Genomic DNA, 15,165 nt, shown 5'->3' on the forward strand with positions numbered 1-15,165 from the left:
GTGTCACAATCCGAAGTTGGCAGAATATTTTACAACTTACATACATATATTTACATATATATCTTTCCTTACATACATACATTTACATATACATATTTCACAACTTATATACATACATTTCCTTATACATATACTTACATACCTACCTTTCAAATGAAATACTTTCTTTCAATCATTTTCACTACTGGTCATCTACCGAGATTTGTACGGAGATCACAAGATCCAAACAAACAAGACAAATGGAGCGCCAACAACGTCAAGCTTCGAGTCAACGCGAATCAACTTCCCCCTCCCAAACTAAGAATTTTTCTTTGAGTGCAGGAATCAAAAGGCCACGAGATCAACAGTCAAGTCTATCGATCACGGCTAAAAGCATCGTTTGGCCATTGTGGCCTTGCATCAAAAGCCATATGGCTTTACTTCCAACCTTATATTTTAATTTATTTTTATCAAAATAATTTTATAACTTTATACACCTGTTTTTGTAGGTTGACGAGATTGAAGGCGAATTAAATCAGGATTACGTGTCCTCAATTTGGCCTGTCACGATACCATCAACATCATGAGCCAGATGGCTATTCCACCACTTTACTCCATACTTTATCAATTATATTATCATATATTTTACCAGCTTTAACCATTTTGCTCTGAACTTTGCCGGAATCATTGTTAAGTCTCCGAAGACAGCTGGAGGCATCAATATCACACTCCGAGGATAACTACACACTTTAGGCTTGTCCGCCTTTAATAGGACATTTTAGGCTCGTCCGCCTTTAATAGGACATCATTTCTTCAAAGGCACCACACTGCATATGCACTACTGCTTTCAAATGCCCGCACTGCAAAGGCACCGCATCACATTGCATTATTATTTTCAAATGCCCTACAAAGGGACAATATCATTATTCACAAACGCACAGCATTTAGGCTCGTCCGCCTTTAATAGGACATTTAGGCTCGTCCGCCTTTAATAGGACACTTTAGGCTCGTCCGCCTTTAATAGGATATCATTTCTTTAAATGCCTCACACGGCATATGCATCATGTCCTCGAAAACAACCGGAGACATACTTGGGTTCGTCCACCCTAAAATAGGACATATCGGGTTCTTCCACCCTAAAATAGGATACTTGGGTTCGTCCACCCTAAAATAAGATATACTTGGGTTCGTCCACCCTAAAATAGGATACTTGGGTTTGTCCACCCTAAAATAGGATATCGGGTTCTTCCACCCTAAAATAGAATGCTTGGGTTCTTCCACCCTAAAATAAGACATATTGGGTTCGTCCACCCTAAAATAGGACATATCGGGTTCTTCCACCCTAAAATAGGATACTTGGGTTCGTCCACCCTAAAATAGGATATCGGGTTCTTCCACCATAAAATAGGATACTCGGGTTAGTCCACCCTAAAATAGGACATATTGAGTCATTCCACCCTAAAATAAGAATTCACATTTTTATCTTGAATTTTACAGGATTGACGTCGAGTCTCTGAAGACAACCGGGGGCATCATTCGGCTATACAGTCTCATATGCATAAGCCAGACGGCTACACTATGACACTACTCTCTACCTTATCATTCACTTTACCAATGCTAACGATTTTACATTGAACCTTACAAAAATTATCATTAAGCCTCCGAAGACAACCGGAGACATATCATTGAGTCCCGAAGACAACCGGAGACATCATATGGCTACACAGCCTCACCCGCATAAGCCAAACGGCTACATCATTTATCATCAAATCCCCGAAGACAACCGGAGATATATCATCGAGTCCCCGAAGACAACCGGAGACATCAAATGGCTGCACAGCCTCACCTGCATAAGCCAAACGGCTACACACTTACTTTACTCTATACATTATCGCTTTATTTCATCACTTTACCTATTTTAACGACTTTACCTTAAATTGCGCAGATATCATTTATCATCGAGCCCCGGAAAACAGCCGGAGGCCTTACTACTATCATCTCCAACCGCACCTAGAGACCTTATCACATCCTCGGCATACGCATCACACATTCATTCAAGTCCCTGAAGACAACCAGAGACAACATTGGCCACACAACTTCATCTTCATTCCCACACTCATATTTACTATCATAATTTCAACTTTGTTACTAATTTTGACATGAATTTCAGTTTTGGCAGAAAATACAACATGCAGGGACGCAACACAACGTGGAACTTTATCTTACGCAGTGAACTGGGGCAAATTTGCTGAAGAGGAATATCAAACTCACAAGCAAAGGTCACGGATCTACTCTCGAACTCAATTCCGCCTATGTCCACAAACACGTGATACGTAGGTTAATTTCTCTTTCACATCCTCCGCTAAAAGTCTACTAAATCTACTCTCGAACTCAATTCCACCTATGTCCACAAACACGTGATACGTAGGTTGATTTCTCTTTCATATTCCCCACTAAAACTCTATTTCAATCAACTCTTTTCACAATCTCATATTCCTTTCTACATCCCCAGCGTCTCCATAACTCAACACTGGGGCATTTTTGGAGAATTTATATCGTGTCAAGTAGGGTCCTACTTAAAAGTGTGTTGCGCGCCACATTTATAATTAGGAGGCTATAAGCATATGTTCCATTCTTGAACGTTCTCGTCGCCTGCCTACAACCCCGCAAGATTATGAATCCACAAAAACTTTCGAACTACACATGGCCTGATTCTCGTGCAGCCCGAGATATGTAGGCAACTCGAAACTGAGATTCGGCCATAATTTTCCATAATTCCTTCGGTCCTCATAATATTTTCCATCAATTTTCCTAAACCGTACTTTCTTACAAATTCATATTCGTTGGTCCAAACAAAATTGGCTACTACGTCAACTTCTTCGCCCAAAGATTCTTACATCGTCTTCGGTCGAAGAGGGGCATCTGTTGACACCCAATTTTGTCCCTCCTTTATTTAATTTTATTTACTCGGGCTTCTACATTTATTGACAAGCTAAATACTTTAATGTTATGTCACTACTACTATTTTCGCTACGTTTATTTTTAACATCACAAGCATCACTTTAGCACAAATTTTAAATGTCCGTCATCGTTTCATTTTTTCGGGTTCAGACTTGTTAAATTAATTACAAGACAACACTTTGTCAAATCATTTACTTTCTACATATTAATCACTAATTATCATAGTATATATATTGTACTAGTTACTAAATTAGAAGCCCAAAAAAAAATCAAAGTAGAGGAGGAAAGACCAATATTTTTCAGCCAATTAATGGCCCAAACGGACCAGCCCATTACTTATTTCCCACACGACCAGCCCACCACCATTTTAATTCACCCCTATCTTTGTACCCGAACCGACCCAATTTTATTTTCCTAAAACCTAGCCCCTCAGCCGCACCCCCCATTCCTCTTCATCCCTCTTTCTCCCTTTACCCTAATCTCTCTTTCTCCTTCCACAGCAGCAACTCCCCTTCTCTCTCCCACGTTCTCTGCTCCATCCACTTCTCCTTGTCCCCCCACGCCTCACGCTCCTTCCACTTCTCTTTGTCTCCCACTCCTATCTCTCATACGCTCTTCTCTCTCTTTTCTTAAAACCAAACGAAACCCTATAAATCTGGGGGGATCTTTTCAATTTTGGGGGACGGAACTTTGTTTTAGAAAGGAGGATTTTCAGTTTTGGGAGGGAACTGAGCATCGTTTTAGAGAAAGAGGGGATGGTTTCGAGACTTCAGTTTGAAATTCAAAACCTTGTTTCTGTTTGGCTCTTTTATTTTTCAAAGTCGAGTATATAAAAATTGAGGACAGGGACAAAGATCTGGAACCACGAAAATCCCCTACAAAACACAAGTTTTTAATCAACAAAAACAGCCAACAATTACTCTATTTTCCTTTCCTTTTTTGTTTAAAACTCTAGTAAGGTTAAGAGAAAGAGATGAACAGTGTAACAAGATTCATGACTGGACAAAGTCTAGATTATTAAAAAAAAGAAAAAAAAACGTAAACAATGGGAGATAAACAGAAACTTAGAAATATAATTACATGATAAGAGGAAAGGTAGGGGTGAGAAAGTACCGAGTAGGATTGTTTAAACATTTGATAAAAACCACATTATATTTTCTACTGAATTCTTTGAAATTTTAAAACATCGAAAAAACATAACCCCCCTCTCACTTATATATATGTGTGTGTGTATTCATGTTCATGACCAGATTTCATTTTCAGTTTCAGCTCTCATCATGTTATTTCATGTGTCATGTTTTTTTCATTCAGTTGCTTTACACACCAGTACATTCAATGTGCTGACGTCCCCTTTTATTGCCCGGGGGCCTTCATTTCACAATGCAGGTATGGATTTACAGGACGACGCATCTGCTCAGTAGGATCATCCACGTATCAGCTTTTGGTGAGCCCCATCTTCTTCTAAGTTTAGTCATTATTTACATTTATGTCAGTTATGCAGTTAAGGTATGCTAGAGGCCTTGTCCCAGTAAGTATGTTCTACAGTCCAGGTTCATGATAGAGGTTTCATAGACTAGTCAGTTATGTTATGTCGGATATTCGGAGTCGTCTAGCCATTTTGGCTCATTATTATTATGTTTATTCAGACTATTCCGCAATATGATATTATGATATTTTCAGACTTATGATTTATGGTCCCACACTTCACTTAACTTATGCATGTTCATCGGTTATTTCGCAACAATTCATGCCCATGTTGAGTCAGCAAGCCATGTGATTCGCTCAGTCACATGCAGTCAGGCATCGAATGTCGTGTTACACCCAGGCCATGGTTCAGGGCGTGACATACAAGGTTTAGAATTGTTGATGTGTATGGCAATTGAATCGCGATAGCGTTCATTATCCATGAAAGTTTATAAATTTGTTTAGAAGCTGAAATATCATAATATGAGTGTTTTACTCAAAATTTCAGAATTTATTTTCATGATTTATTATGTTTTAAATCATGATAACTAGAAGTATGTTCAAGAACTCATGAGAAACATGTTTTGTTTTACACTATTAAGATTTGAATACTATAATGGTTTGTGAACTGTGTCACATTTAAAAAAAAAAAAATCAACTCAAGGGATTAAGAAACATTTTAGAAAAGAGTTTGATCCAAGAGATCATAAAAGGGTTTGTAGCCATAGTCAGATCATGATTTACCCCAACGATATTCGTGTTAGAGTAGGAGATTTTAGTGTGCCGTCGGTTTAGATACTTGTCCTAGTGAGATGTAAAACACGAACATGCTAAAATCTTGTACCGAGTGGTACCTCGAGGATGAGTCCACTAGATCGGGTTTGAATCAGTCCCATGCTGATCAAATTGTGAGCATTACTGAATATGTCAGTCAAATAATACACTCCATGAAAGAACGAAAGAAAGAACATTTTTTTAAAATATTATGTTCGAGAAAATACTTTTGCGCAAAAGTAATATTATTTGCGCATGCTTGTTGCTTTAGAGAAATCTCAGAATACTTCTATGTACATCATGTTTTTTAAGCACCGCTCCAGCTTTAGTGAGAAAATAGTACCAATAGTTAGTGTACAAGTGTTCTCTTTATGGAACCTACATTGGCCTATGTCCATGTAGGCGGATATAACGAACTAACAAACCACAAGTTAGGTTCTCCCTCACTCCAGAAACAATTGGTGAGCTCTGCATTATTTTGTGGTCAATTAGATTATGGTATTGTATAGCACATATTATTATTTTTCAGTATTCCAGAAGAAGTTATTTTAAAGTTATATTAGAGCTAAACATTCATTTAGATGATAAGTATGGAACCCATATTTGTATTTGAAATATATTGTATGTATAGTCGCATAAGAATGACAGAGCTAAAACGGTTCAAATAGAGTAGAAGGTTCGCTCGATCAAGTTAAGGCATGAATGCCAAACATAGTCCGTTTAGAACACAGGTTATGATAGAAAGTACTTAAACGTGTGTGATTGAAATACAATAAAAGACAGTACACGATAATTTTTCATTAAAATATACATGAACCTCGTACAAGATTAAAAGCGGGTCAACGTGTCACAACTTATTCAGTGTGCTAACGGCTACTAGAGGCCAAGAACACAACATTATAAGCTACCCTTTAAGAAAGGCAACACTTTATTATTTTGTGTGACATTAATACTTAATCTGTCTTAATTACTCCATCATGATCTCTTCTTCAAGCAAAGCTTCAGTCAGAGTTTTTGCTTCCTCAGGCATAGTCATCTCAGCTTCATTTGAAATATTATCAAATACACATGGCTTAGTGCATAGGCACCTTCTTTGGAGTTTGCTACAATGTCCATCCGTAAACTTCTCCTTGATGCAAGCTTTTCTGCATGGCGAGTCGATAATGCATAATCCTTTGAAAGTCTTGCTTTTTGCTTTGCAAATGTTCCGAGCTTGCACCTCTACAAATCATTCACAAGTACTTACAAATGTTAGAAGAAGAAAAATCGAAAGAAATATTCACCACTAAAAATGGGAATTAGACATAGATAAATTATGTAGTTAAACAACAAAATGAATTATTAATCCTATTTAGCTAAAAATAAACTAAGAGTTATTTAGTGACAGACTAGCGACGAGCTTCGTAGCTAAATCCAAGTTTTTTATGTAGTGATTGCTTGTATACCATTTAGAGGAATTACAATAAAAAGGTTTTTTCACGATTTTGAAAACCGTCAATCATCTATAGTAAACTTTTAAACTGTGAATTCATTTACTATCCTTAAAAGAAAAATTACTTGTACGCTCTTTGGAGGAATACATACAAGTTTCTTCATCATTAATTCCTCAAAGCCAAACATAACAAACCATTGAAATAGAGTAATATTACGCATTAATTTTTTTACTATTTGTATGATGATTTAATTTAGAGGAATAGATGGAGACAAACCATAGGCAACAAAGAGCATCATTGCCAAGACCAGAAATGCCATGAAGCAAACGGAGCGAGCCATTGTCTCTTTGGATGAGTGAAAAAAAGATGAAATATTAATTTTAATAATAAGAAAGATTGCAATTCAGAGTTGTGAATGAACACTAACACAATCGAGGTATTTATAGGCAGTGAAAGAATAGTAACTAAGCTTTAACTCAATTGTCGGAGAAATTTTATGGTGGGTGGGGAATAAATATGACTTGGCATGTGAGGGTGATTATTTTTCTTTTTAGAAAGTGTATGGGTCCCATTTCTATTTACCCTCTCATACTTGGTGCTATTTCTTTCTCCAAAAGCAGCAACTCCATTTCTTTAATTCTAATAATTCTTCTATCGTCTGGTCTTTTAGATCAATTTTTTTCTTACTTTTTTCAACAATTCTTTTTGTATTGTTTTCAACCAACTCTTTTTGTGTTCATTTATATATTTATCTTCTTCATTTGATACTTGGTACGTGTAGATAGGTTTGATGGTTTTTGGTTTTGTATTTATTAAATTTATCAATTCTATAAAAAAAATTAAATCAATAAGATTCTCGATTTTTTTAAAAAAAATTTCGGGTTCTTCTTGGTTGAATGTGTTTATAACGAAATTAATTTGCCTTTTGTGAAGTACAATGTAAATGCTACACAATTTCATATAATCATACCCAATTCAGTTCATTGTAATCTTACGCAGAAAAATATCAATCACAACTTCATATAGGCGAAAACGTCATATCATACATGAGAGCCTCAACTTTTACAAGATGAGCTCTTTCTAACTTTATAAACCGTATATACTTGAAATTTCTTGATTAAAAGAGATGGATAGCTGTCAGGGACAACGAAAACATCAGTTATGTAATGGATTCATTGAAGTTAATATATATGGACATTGAGATAAAATTGCGAGAACAGACACGGTGTTAAATTATTAAGAAACAAAAACTATGACAAAGTTAAAAAATATTTACAAAGTATATTTTAATAAATGTTTTATATAAAAATAATATTTAAAATAAATGTATATAACGTCGGGTTGATTTGGTCTTGATTTGACCTTTTTTTAGTTAAAATCAAATCAAATCAATTATGATCGAATTTTTTCTTCAGTATCAACTCCTTAGATAATTATGTTTTTCAAATTTAACTCAAGTTAACGGTTTGACGTGATTTATCATTTTTATGTATATACCTCTACTTGGTACTATGGTAATTCTATGCACATTGTTGGTGGAATGATTAGAAAGTTATTCTAATAGATGTTTATTATTGCACAGATATAACTAAAAGTAAAATGCAAGATTTTTATATTTTTCAATATCTTCCTCACGGCGAAGGACTTTAATTAATCAATCACGGAAATGCTAATTTCAAAACATTACTAAGAGTCTGTTTGGATGAGCTTAAAAAAAAACAGCTTATAAGCTGGAAACAACTTATAAGTCCCAAAAAAATAAGTTGGGGTAGCCCAAAAAAAATAAGTTGGGGTAACCCAAAAAAAATAAGTTGGGGTAGCCCAACTTTTTTTGGGGGGGGGGGGGGGGGGGGGGGGGCTTATAAGTTGTTTTCAGCTTATAAGCTGCTTTAGATAAGCTAAGCTAAACGAGACTAATTAATTTTTGAGCTTAGTTTAAGCATAAAATGGCTTTAAGTTGGCCAGCCAAATACTCAAAAAAGCTAAAAACAGCTTATAAACAACTTATAAGCCAATCCAAACGGGCTCTAACTCTTTTCACTGTGTCTTGTTGTGTTTTTTTGTAATTAGTGCAATCAGATGGCTTGGGTGAACAAATTACATAAAAGCTAAAAAGTATTTTGGTCAAGCACTGATCAAGTTTAGTGGCGGTCTATGTTACTCAGACTCTTCACTTTCAGTGTCGCACCCATGTCTACACGACATGGGTGTGGGTGTGGGATCGGGATCCGTACCCGATCTGGTCAACCGATTTTGGATACTTTGACCAAAATCGACGTAGAAATTCTGGATAAATTCAATGATTTCTTTCATTAAAACTAAAGATAAGGTGAAATTGAAGAAAATAGAATGCCTTGTATATAAAAATTTCTATGTCACTCTGTTTTCTTTTTATCTCCTTTGGGGATTCTCTTCTTGATCAATATTTTTTCCTCAAGTTTCCACATAATATTCCATAATTTAGGTTTATAACTTTATTTTTAGATATTTTAATGTTTTTACCCGAATCCCCGCACCTGTATCCATAACTGGATTTGTATCCCCGAATCTTAAAATTTAGATCATGAAGGATCCGACATATAGTTTGATAACGTCCAAACTACACTCCTCAAAGAGAAAGTGTACACGGTCGTATGCAATATATTTACCCAACTATGAGTCGGGGTCGATCCCACAGGGAACAATATGCTAGGCGATTAAGAAAGTAAGGAACTTTCACCAACTAAGCTAAAGTCAAACGATAAATGATATTTTGGGTTTTTGAGAAATTTATAACTAATGCGGATATGTAAACTAACCTAGAAAGCAAGTAAAATGATCAATGGCCACAAGCATGGATAATAGGAGATTACACTCAAGTAACGATCCAACGTATTTTACGATTTTACAACTAAGAGCGGGTTTGTGTTGATAGATAATGATATCTAAAATCTCATTGAAAGTCTTCCAACCAAATCAATGAATTTCACTCTAAGCTTTTCCAAGCCTTAGAGTGTGATATTAGGCACAATCAATTTAACCTCAAGTAACTATCCTCTTCCGAGCTCAAGTTATTAGATGAGTTTAATGACCCAAATTCTTGTTAATTAATCTTTCCCAACCTAGATTTCCTCTTCCGAGCTCAATCTAAGTAAATGGGTGAATCCTAGGGTTAGCTAATCCCTTTGGAAACATTCGAGATTAATTAAATCAACAAAGACCCACTTCATTAGGAATAAAAATCATTCAATACATAAGCAAAACAAGAGTTTCAATCCAAACTTTAATCAAGAATATTTTCATAAACAAGATTCAAGTCTAGAAATGAAATACTACACACTAAAATATTCAATACAAAACAAGGAATTGAAGAAAGGTTTAAGAATTATCTCATTAAAGTGCTCCAATCTTCTCCTCCAATGGTGTAGGTGAAACCCTAGCCTCCAAAACTTGCAAAATGACCAAAGATCAAAAATGTTTTGCCCTAGCCTCTCTTTTGTAGCTCAGATTTTTCCAAGTCCAAACAATGACAAAATAAACCCCAAAGTTTCAGTTTTGCAAATCTGTCCCGTTTTTGCAAAACTGTCCAGTTTTGACAGTTTTGCAAAAATGTCCAGTTTTGCCTCTTTTTGACTTGCTTTTCACTTGGTTTCTTCCGATCACTTCTAAATCACATAAAACTGGATAGAGCACCAATATCTATTTTGGTTTGTTTTGCTCTATTTTGTTCCATTTTGGTCCATTTTGATCCATTTTGCTCTTTTATGCTCTCCGGGTATCTTTTCCTACAAAACAACATAAAAACACAAAAAGTAACAACAAAAGTGCTTAAAGAGTCACAAAAACTTAAGGAATTAGCATCGAATATCGCGTAATTTCACGACTCAACATAGATCCGCACTCATATCCGACACCCGCACCCGAGTAACTTAGGTGCCGGTTGGTCTAACTAATGTGTGGGGTGGGGTTTTTTTTTTAGAGGGAGGGAGGTGGGGATTTAGGGTATCCAAGGGTGAAGGAAAGAAACAAGGAGTGGACCCTCACACCTAATTAGTAGTGAAGAGAGGGAGACGTTAAAATAAAGTGGGACCCATATTGTATACTTGTCAATTAATAAAGACCCTCACACAAATATGACATGGCATATCTCACACATCATAAAGTTTTTCACGTCGAAGCAAAAAAAAATAATAGATAAGTTTAGTGAGTCCATAGATATATCAATAACCCAAAAAACATGTTCCTTATGGGCTTCAAATTTTTTGGTCAATTTATCCGTCATTACATTTTTGAAATCCCACAATGGGAAGTTCGACTAATTAATTCGAATTTGCGTATGGAAATCCTACTATGGTATGCAAAATATTTCCTATTAAATGCAATTGCTTTTCCACGACTCGAACTGGAAATATATTATTAGAATAAACGATTATTTTCCATGTCATTATAACCTTTCATAGTAGTAAAAATTTGGCAATAGACGTACTCTTATTAAGCCCACCTACTCTATTGTGAGAATGAAGTCAATGAGCCATAGTAATTGCTACTTTGTTTAGCATAATTTGATTTGGCATACATTTTATTAATTAATTTTTTTTTTTAAATTGTGATATGATGTCATGATATACACGCTATCATAAAAGTTTTAAAATTTGTTAAACATGTCATAATATTTTACGGCTATAAAAGCTTCTCATTAAGGAAATATAATGTAACAGCTCAAACCTATGTCATATATTGTTCACTTTAACTCAATAAACCTTAGGGATTTATCGCTTGAACTACGCAATCATCGAGTCCAAAAATACACTTACCATGCATTTAAACTCATATATATCTTACAAAGCTCTCCAGTTTAGTTATTCTCTTATTTTAACGTGAGATTCTTCAGAGTGTCATGCATGTTCACTCCTATTTTAGAGAATGACAAAATTATCAACCTTACTTTCTTCGTGAAAGGATTGCTGTCAAATGGCAGAGTCACATGCTTGCATTACCTTGATTTTTGCGTTTCTTACAACCAATAATGGCTTATCAATGGACATGTTTCCCTTTCTAGTACAACATCATTTACTCTTGTTTATATTAAACATATAAAATATTATTTGGATAAGAAACGAAAAGTAAAAGCTTATAAAGTTAGAATGATTGAATGAGAAAAAGATAAATAATGACGTGAAATTTTGTTGAATTTAGTAATGATTCAAATTACTTTAATAGGTCCATTAAACTAAGTATTGTCATTACCAAGAGATAAGAGCTAGCTTAAGAACTAGGGCAAAGGACCAAATATACCCCTCAAATATAGGATATGAAGCAAATATATTCTTCGTTAAAAAAAAGAAGGATTTATGCCCTCACTGTTAATGAAAAGGGGCATATATACCCCTCAACTATAGGATATGGAGCAAATATACCCCTTGTTACAAAATTGGTGTATATATACCCCTGTCATTATAAAATGGTGCAAATATACCCCTGTCGTTTTAAAATGGTGCAAATATACCCTTTTTACTGACGGATTTTTTTTAAAAAATATTTAGGTTATTTTTTAATTAAAAAATATCACGTGACTTTAAAAAAAAGTCTACCCATTTTTTTGTGTAGACGTACTTTTCTAAGGCCATATAGTAATTTTTTTTGATAGGTGGGGTCTGTTCGTTTAAAAATATTATCTCCGTGACTTTAAAAAAAATAAGTCTACCCTTTTCACTGACGGATTTAAAAAAAAATATTTAGGTTATTTTTTAATTAAAAAATATCACGTGACTTTAAAAAAAAGTCTACCCATTTGTTTGTGTAGACATACTTTTCTAAGGCCACATAGTAATTTTTTTTTTATAGGTGGGGTCTGTTCGTTTAAAAAAAATATCTCCGTGACTTTAAAAAAAATAAGTCTACCCATTTTTTAAAAAAAATAAGTCTACCCTTTTCACTGACGGATTTTTTTAAAAAACATATTTAGGTTATTTTTTAATTAAAAAATATCACGTGACTTTAAAAAAAAGTCTACCCTTTTTTTGCGTAGACATACTTTTCTAAGGCCACATAGTAATTTTTTTTTATAGGTGGGGTCTGTTCATTTAAAAAAAATATCTCCGTGACTTCTACCCTTTTCACTGACGGATTTTAAAAAAAATATTTAGGTTATTTTTTAATTAAAAAATATCACCTGACTTTAAAAAAAAGTCTACCCATTTTTTTGCGTAGACATACTTTTCTAAGGCCATATAGTAATTTTTTTTTATGGGTAAGGTCTGGTTCTTTTAAAAAAATGAGTAGACTTATTTTTTTTAAAGTTACGGAGATATTTTTTTTAAACGAACAGACCCCACCTATCAAAAGAAAAAATTACTATGTGGCCTTAGAAAAGTATGTCTACCCAAAAAAATGGGTAGACTTTTTTTTAAAGTCACGTGATATTTTTTAATTAAAAAATAACCTAAATATTTTTTTTTAAAAATCCGTCAGTGAAAAGGGTATATTTGCACCATTTTAAAACGACAGGGGTATATTTGCACCATTTTATAATGGCAGGGGTATATATATACCAATTTTGTAACGAGGGGTATATTTGCTCCATATCCTATAGTTGAGGAGTATATATGCCCCTTTTCATTAACGGCGAGGGCATAAATCCTTCTTTTTTTTAACGAAGGGTATATTTGCTCCATATCCTATAATTGAGGGGTATATTTGCCCCTTTTCCCTAAGAACTATAATGGAGGTTTTGGGACTTCTAACCTAATGTTAAGGGTTGTTATTAATCTCAAAAAAATGGATGTTGTATGATAATGTTATGTAGAATGTAATATTTTGACGTGATAGATTGCGTGGTAACTTACTTTGATTTGAAGGTTGATAAGTTGATTTTTAGGTGAGTTGCTATGACCCTTGTTACTAGGATAAACCATGCTTTTATGGTGTTTGAAAAAATATTTAGAATTTGTTGATGTGTATGGCAATAGAATCGTGCGAGCATTCAGTGCCCGTGAAAGTTTATAAACTTGTTTAGAAGCTGAAATATCATAATATGGGTGCTTTACTAGAAATTTCAGAATTTATTTTAATGATTTATTTTGTTTTAAATCATGATAACTAGAAGTATATTCAAGAACTCATGAGAAGCATGTTTTGCTTTACACTATTAAAATTTGTGTAAGAGAATATTTTCCCTGTCTATTTTTATTCATTCCATAGGTTAATATACATCATGTATATCATAATTGTAGGCTACAAATTAGAAACTAATTTGACTAATGGATTCTAACATATGTGATGTTAGGCCAAATTTGCATATATTTAGTTATTGTTGCCTCATATTTTAGTACTTTTAATTATCTTTTGTGTATAAATTATATTACTTTGTGCTTAATAGTATATTTTATTATGTTGGAATAAAGCGATGTGAAGATGAATAGATTTGGAACAAAATTAAATATAAAGAGGAAAAATAAAGAAAGAAAGGAGGAGGATGAGACGTAATGGTAGCTTACTTATGGACACTTTATTGTGTAATGATTGACATTGAAAAAAAAAAGGAAAGACAGAATTGAAAACCAAAGAAACAATTACAACTTACCTGCCAGCAACCGACGTGAGCCGTCAAATTTCCACGCGATTACACAGTGACGCATCAAGTGGATTTTCAGACTACAATTATATCCCAATTCTTTTTGTACTCAATTATTTTGTTTGGATTTTTTCCCTACACTTATACATATTTCATAAGCCACAATTCTTAGACATCTTTGGCATAAAACATAAGTTTGGATCCTAGGGTTCCTACGTATATTTTCTTTCTTTTATTCAAACCTTGTTTATGGGAATTTCTTAGTGACAATTGAGATTGAAGCTCTTGTTGTGTTTATTTATTGATCGACATTATTTTTAATCAAGTAAGTTATTGTTATTTTAATTATTCTTGTTCTTTAACATTTCTCAAGGGATTAGCTAACCCTAGGACTTGCCCATTTACTTTGTTTGAAACTCGGAAGAGGAAGAACGGGGTTGGAATAAAATAACTAACATGAATTTGGGGCGTTAACCCTCATCTAATGGAAATTGACCTAGGAATAGGCGATACCGCTTGTAGCCATATTCGGGTGTTCTTAATGCTCCTAATTGCTTGAGGGATCTTCAATTGGGTAGTCTAGTTAATCTTCGGGAGAAGTTAATTTAGAGTCATTATCCGAGGCTAAATAACATAAACTTACTATTATTTATAATTCATGAAATATATTGGATCGTTACTTGAGAAGTAGTTTCCTTTATTCCATTCTTGTGGCCAATGATCAAGTTACTTGCTTTCTAGATTAGAATTTATATTTCCGTATTTTATCAAAACCTTATCAAAAACCACCATTGATGCGTTCGGTCTAGCTATTGTTAGTGATAATTCCTAATCTGCCTAAATTGCCTACATATTGTTCTCTGTGGGATTCGACCCCAACCTTGTTGGGTTACTATATTTGACAACGTCCGCGTTATGCCATTAAAAGGTGTAATTTGAGCGTATCAAATCCAAATATAAGAAAGTGACTATGAAGAACGATTAATCATGCCAAGTAAATTC

General features: G+C 34.3%; 1 protein-coding gene across 1 annotated transcript; it reads right to left on the reverse strand.

Annotated features, from left to right (window-relative positions):
• Window positions 1-5,946: 5,946 nt before the first annotated feature.
• LOC132602865 (defensin-like protein) lies at window positions 5,947-7,047 on the reverse strand. Its single transcript, XM_060315654.1, has 2 exons — window positions 6,888-7,047; window positions 5,947-6,399 (listed from the first exon to the last, which is right to left on the reverse strand). The coding sequence occupies exons 1-2, from the start codon at window positions 6,949-6,951 to the stop codon at window positions 6,146-6,148; spliced, it is 318 nt and encodes a 105-aa protein (XP_060171637.1). The 5' UTR covers window positions 6,952-7,047; the 3' UTR covers window positions 5,947-6,145.
• Window positions 7,048-15,165: the final 8,118 nt, after the last annotated feature.

The sequence above is a fragment of the Lycium barbarum genome, chromosome 7, assembly GCF_019175385.1.
Source record: "Lycium barbarum isolate Lr01 chromosome 7, ASM1917538v2, whole genome shotgun sequence".
Classification (NCBI taxonomy): domain Eukaryota; kingdom Viridiplantae; phylum Streptophyta; class Magnoliopsida; order Solanales; family Solanaceae; genus Lycium; species Lycium barbarum.

Coding starts and splice junctions, on each gene's coding strand:
- LOC132602865 (XM_060315654.1), bottom strand. CDS start 6,951: ATGGCTCGCTCCGTTTGCTTCATGGCATTTCTGGTCTTGGCAATGATG. Junction 6,400..6,887: donor GATGCTCTTTGTTGCCTATG/GTTTGTCTCCAT, acceptor AATGATTTGTAG/AGGTGCAAGCTCGGAACATT.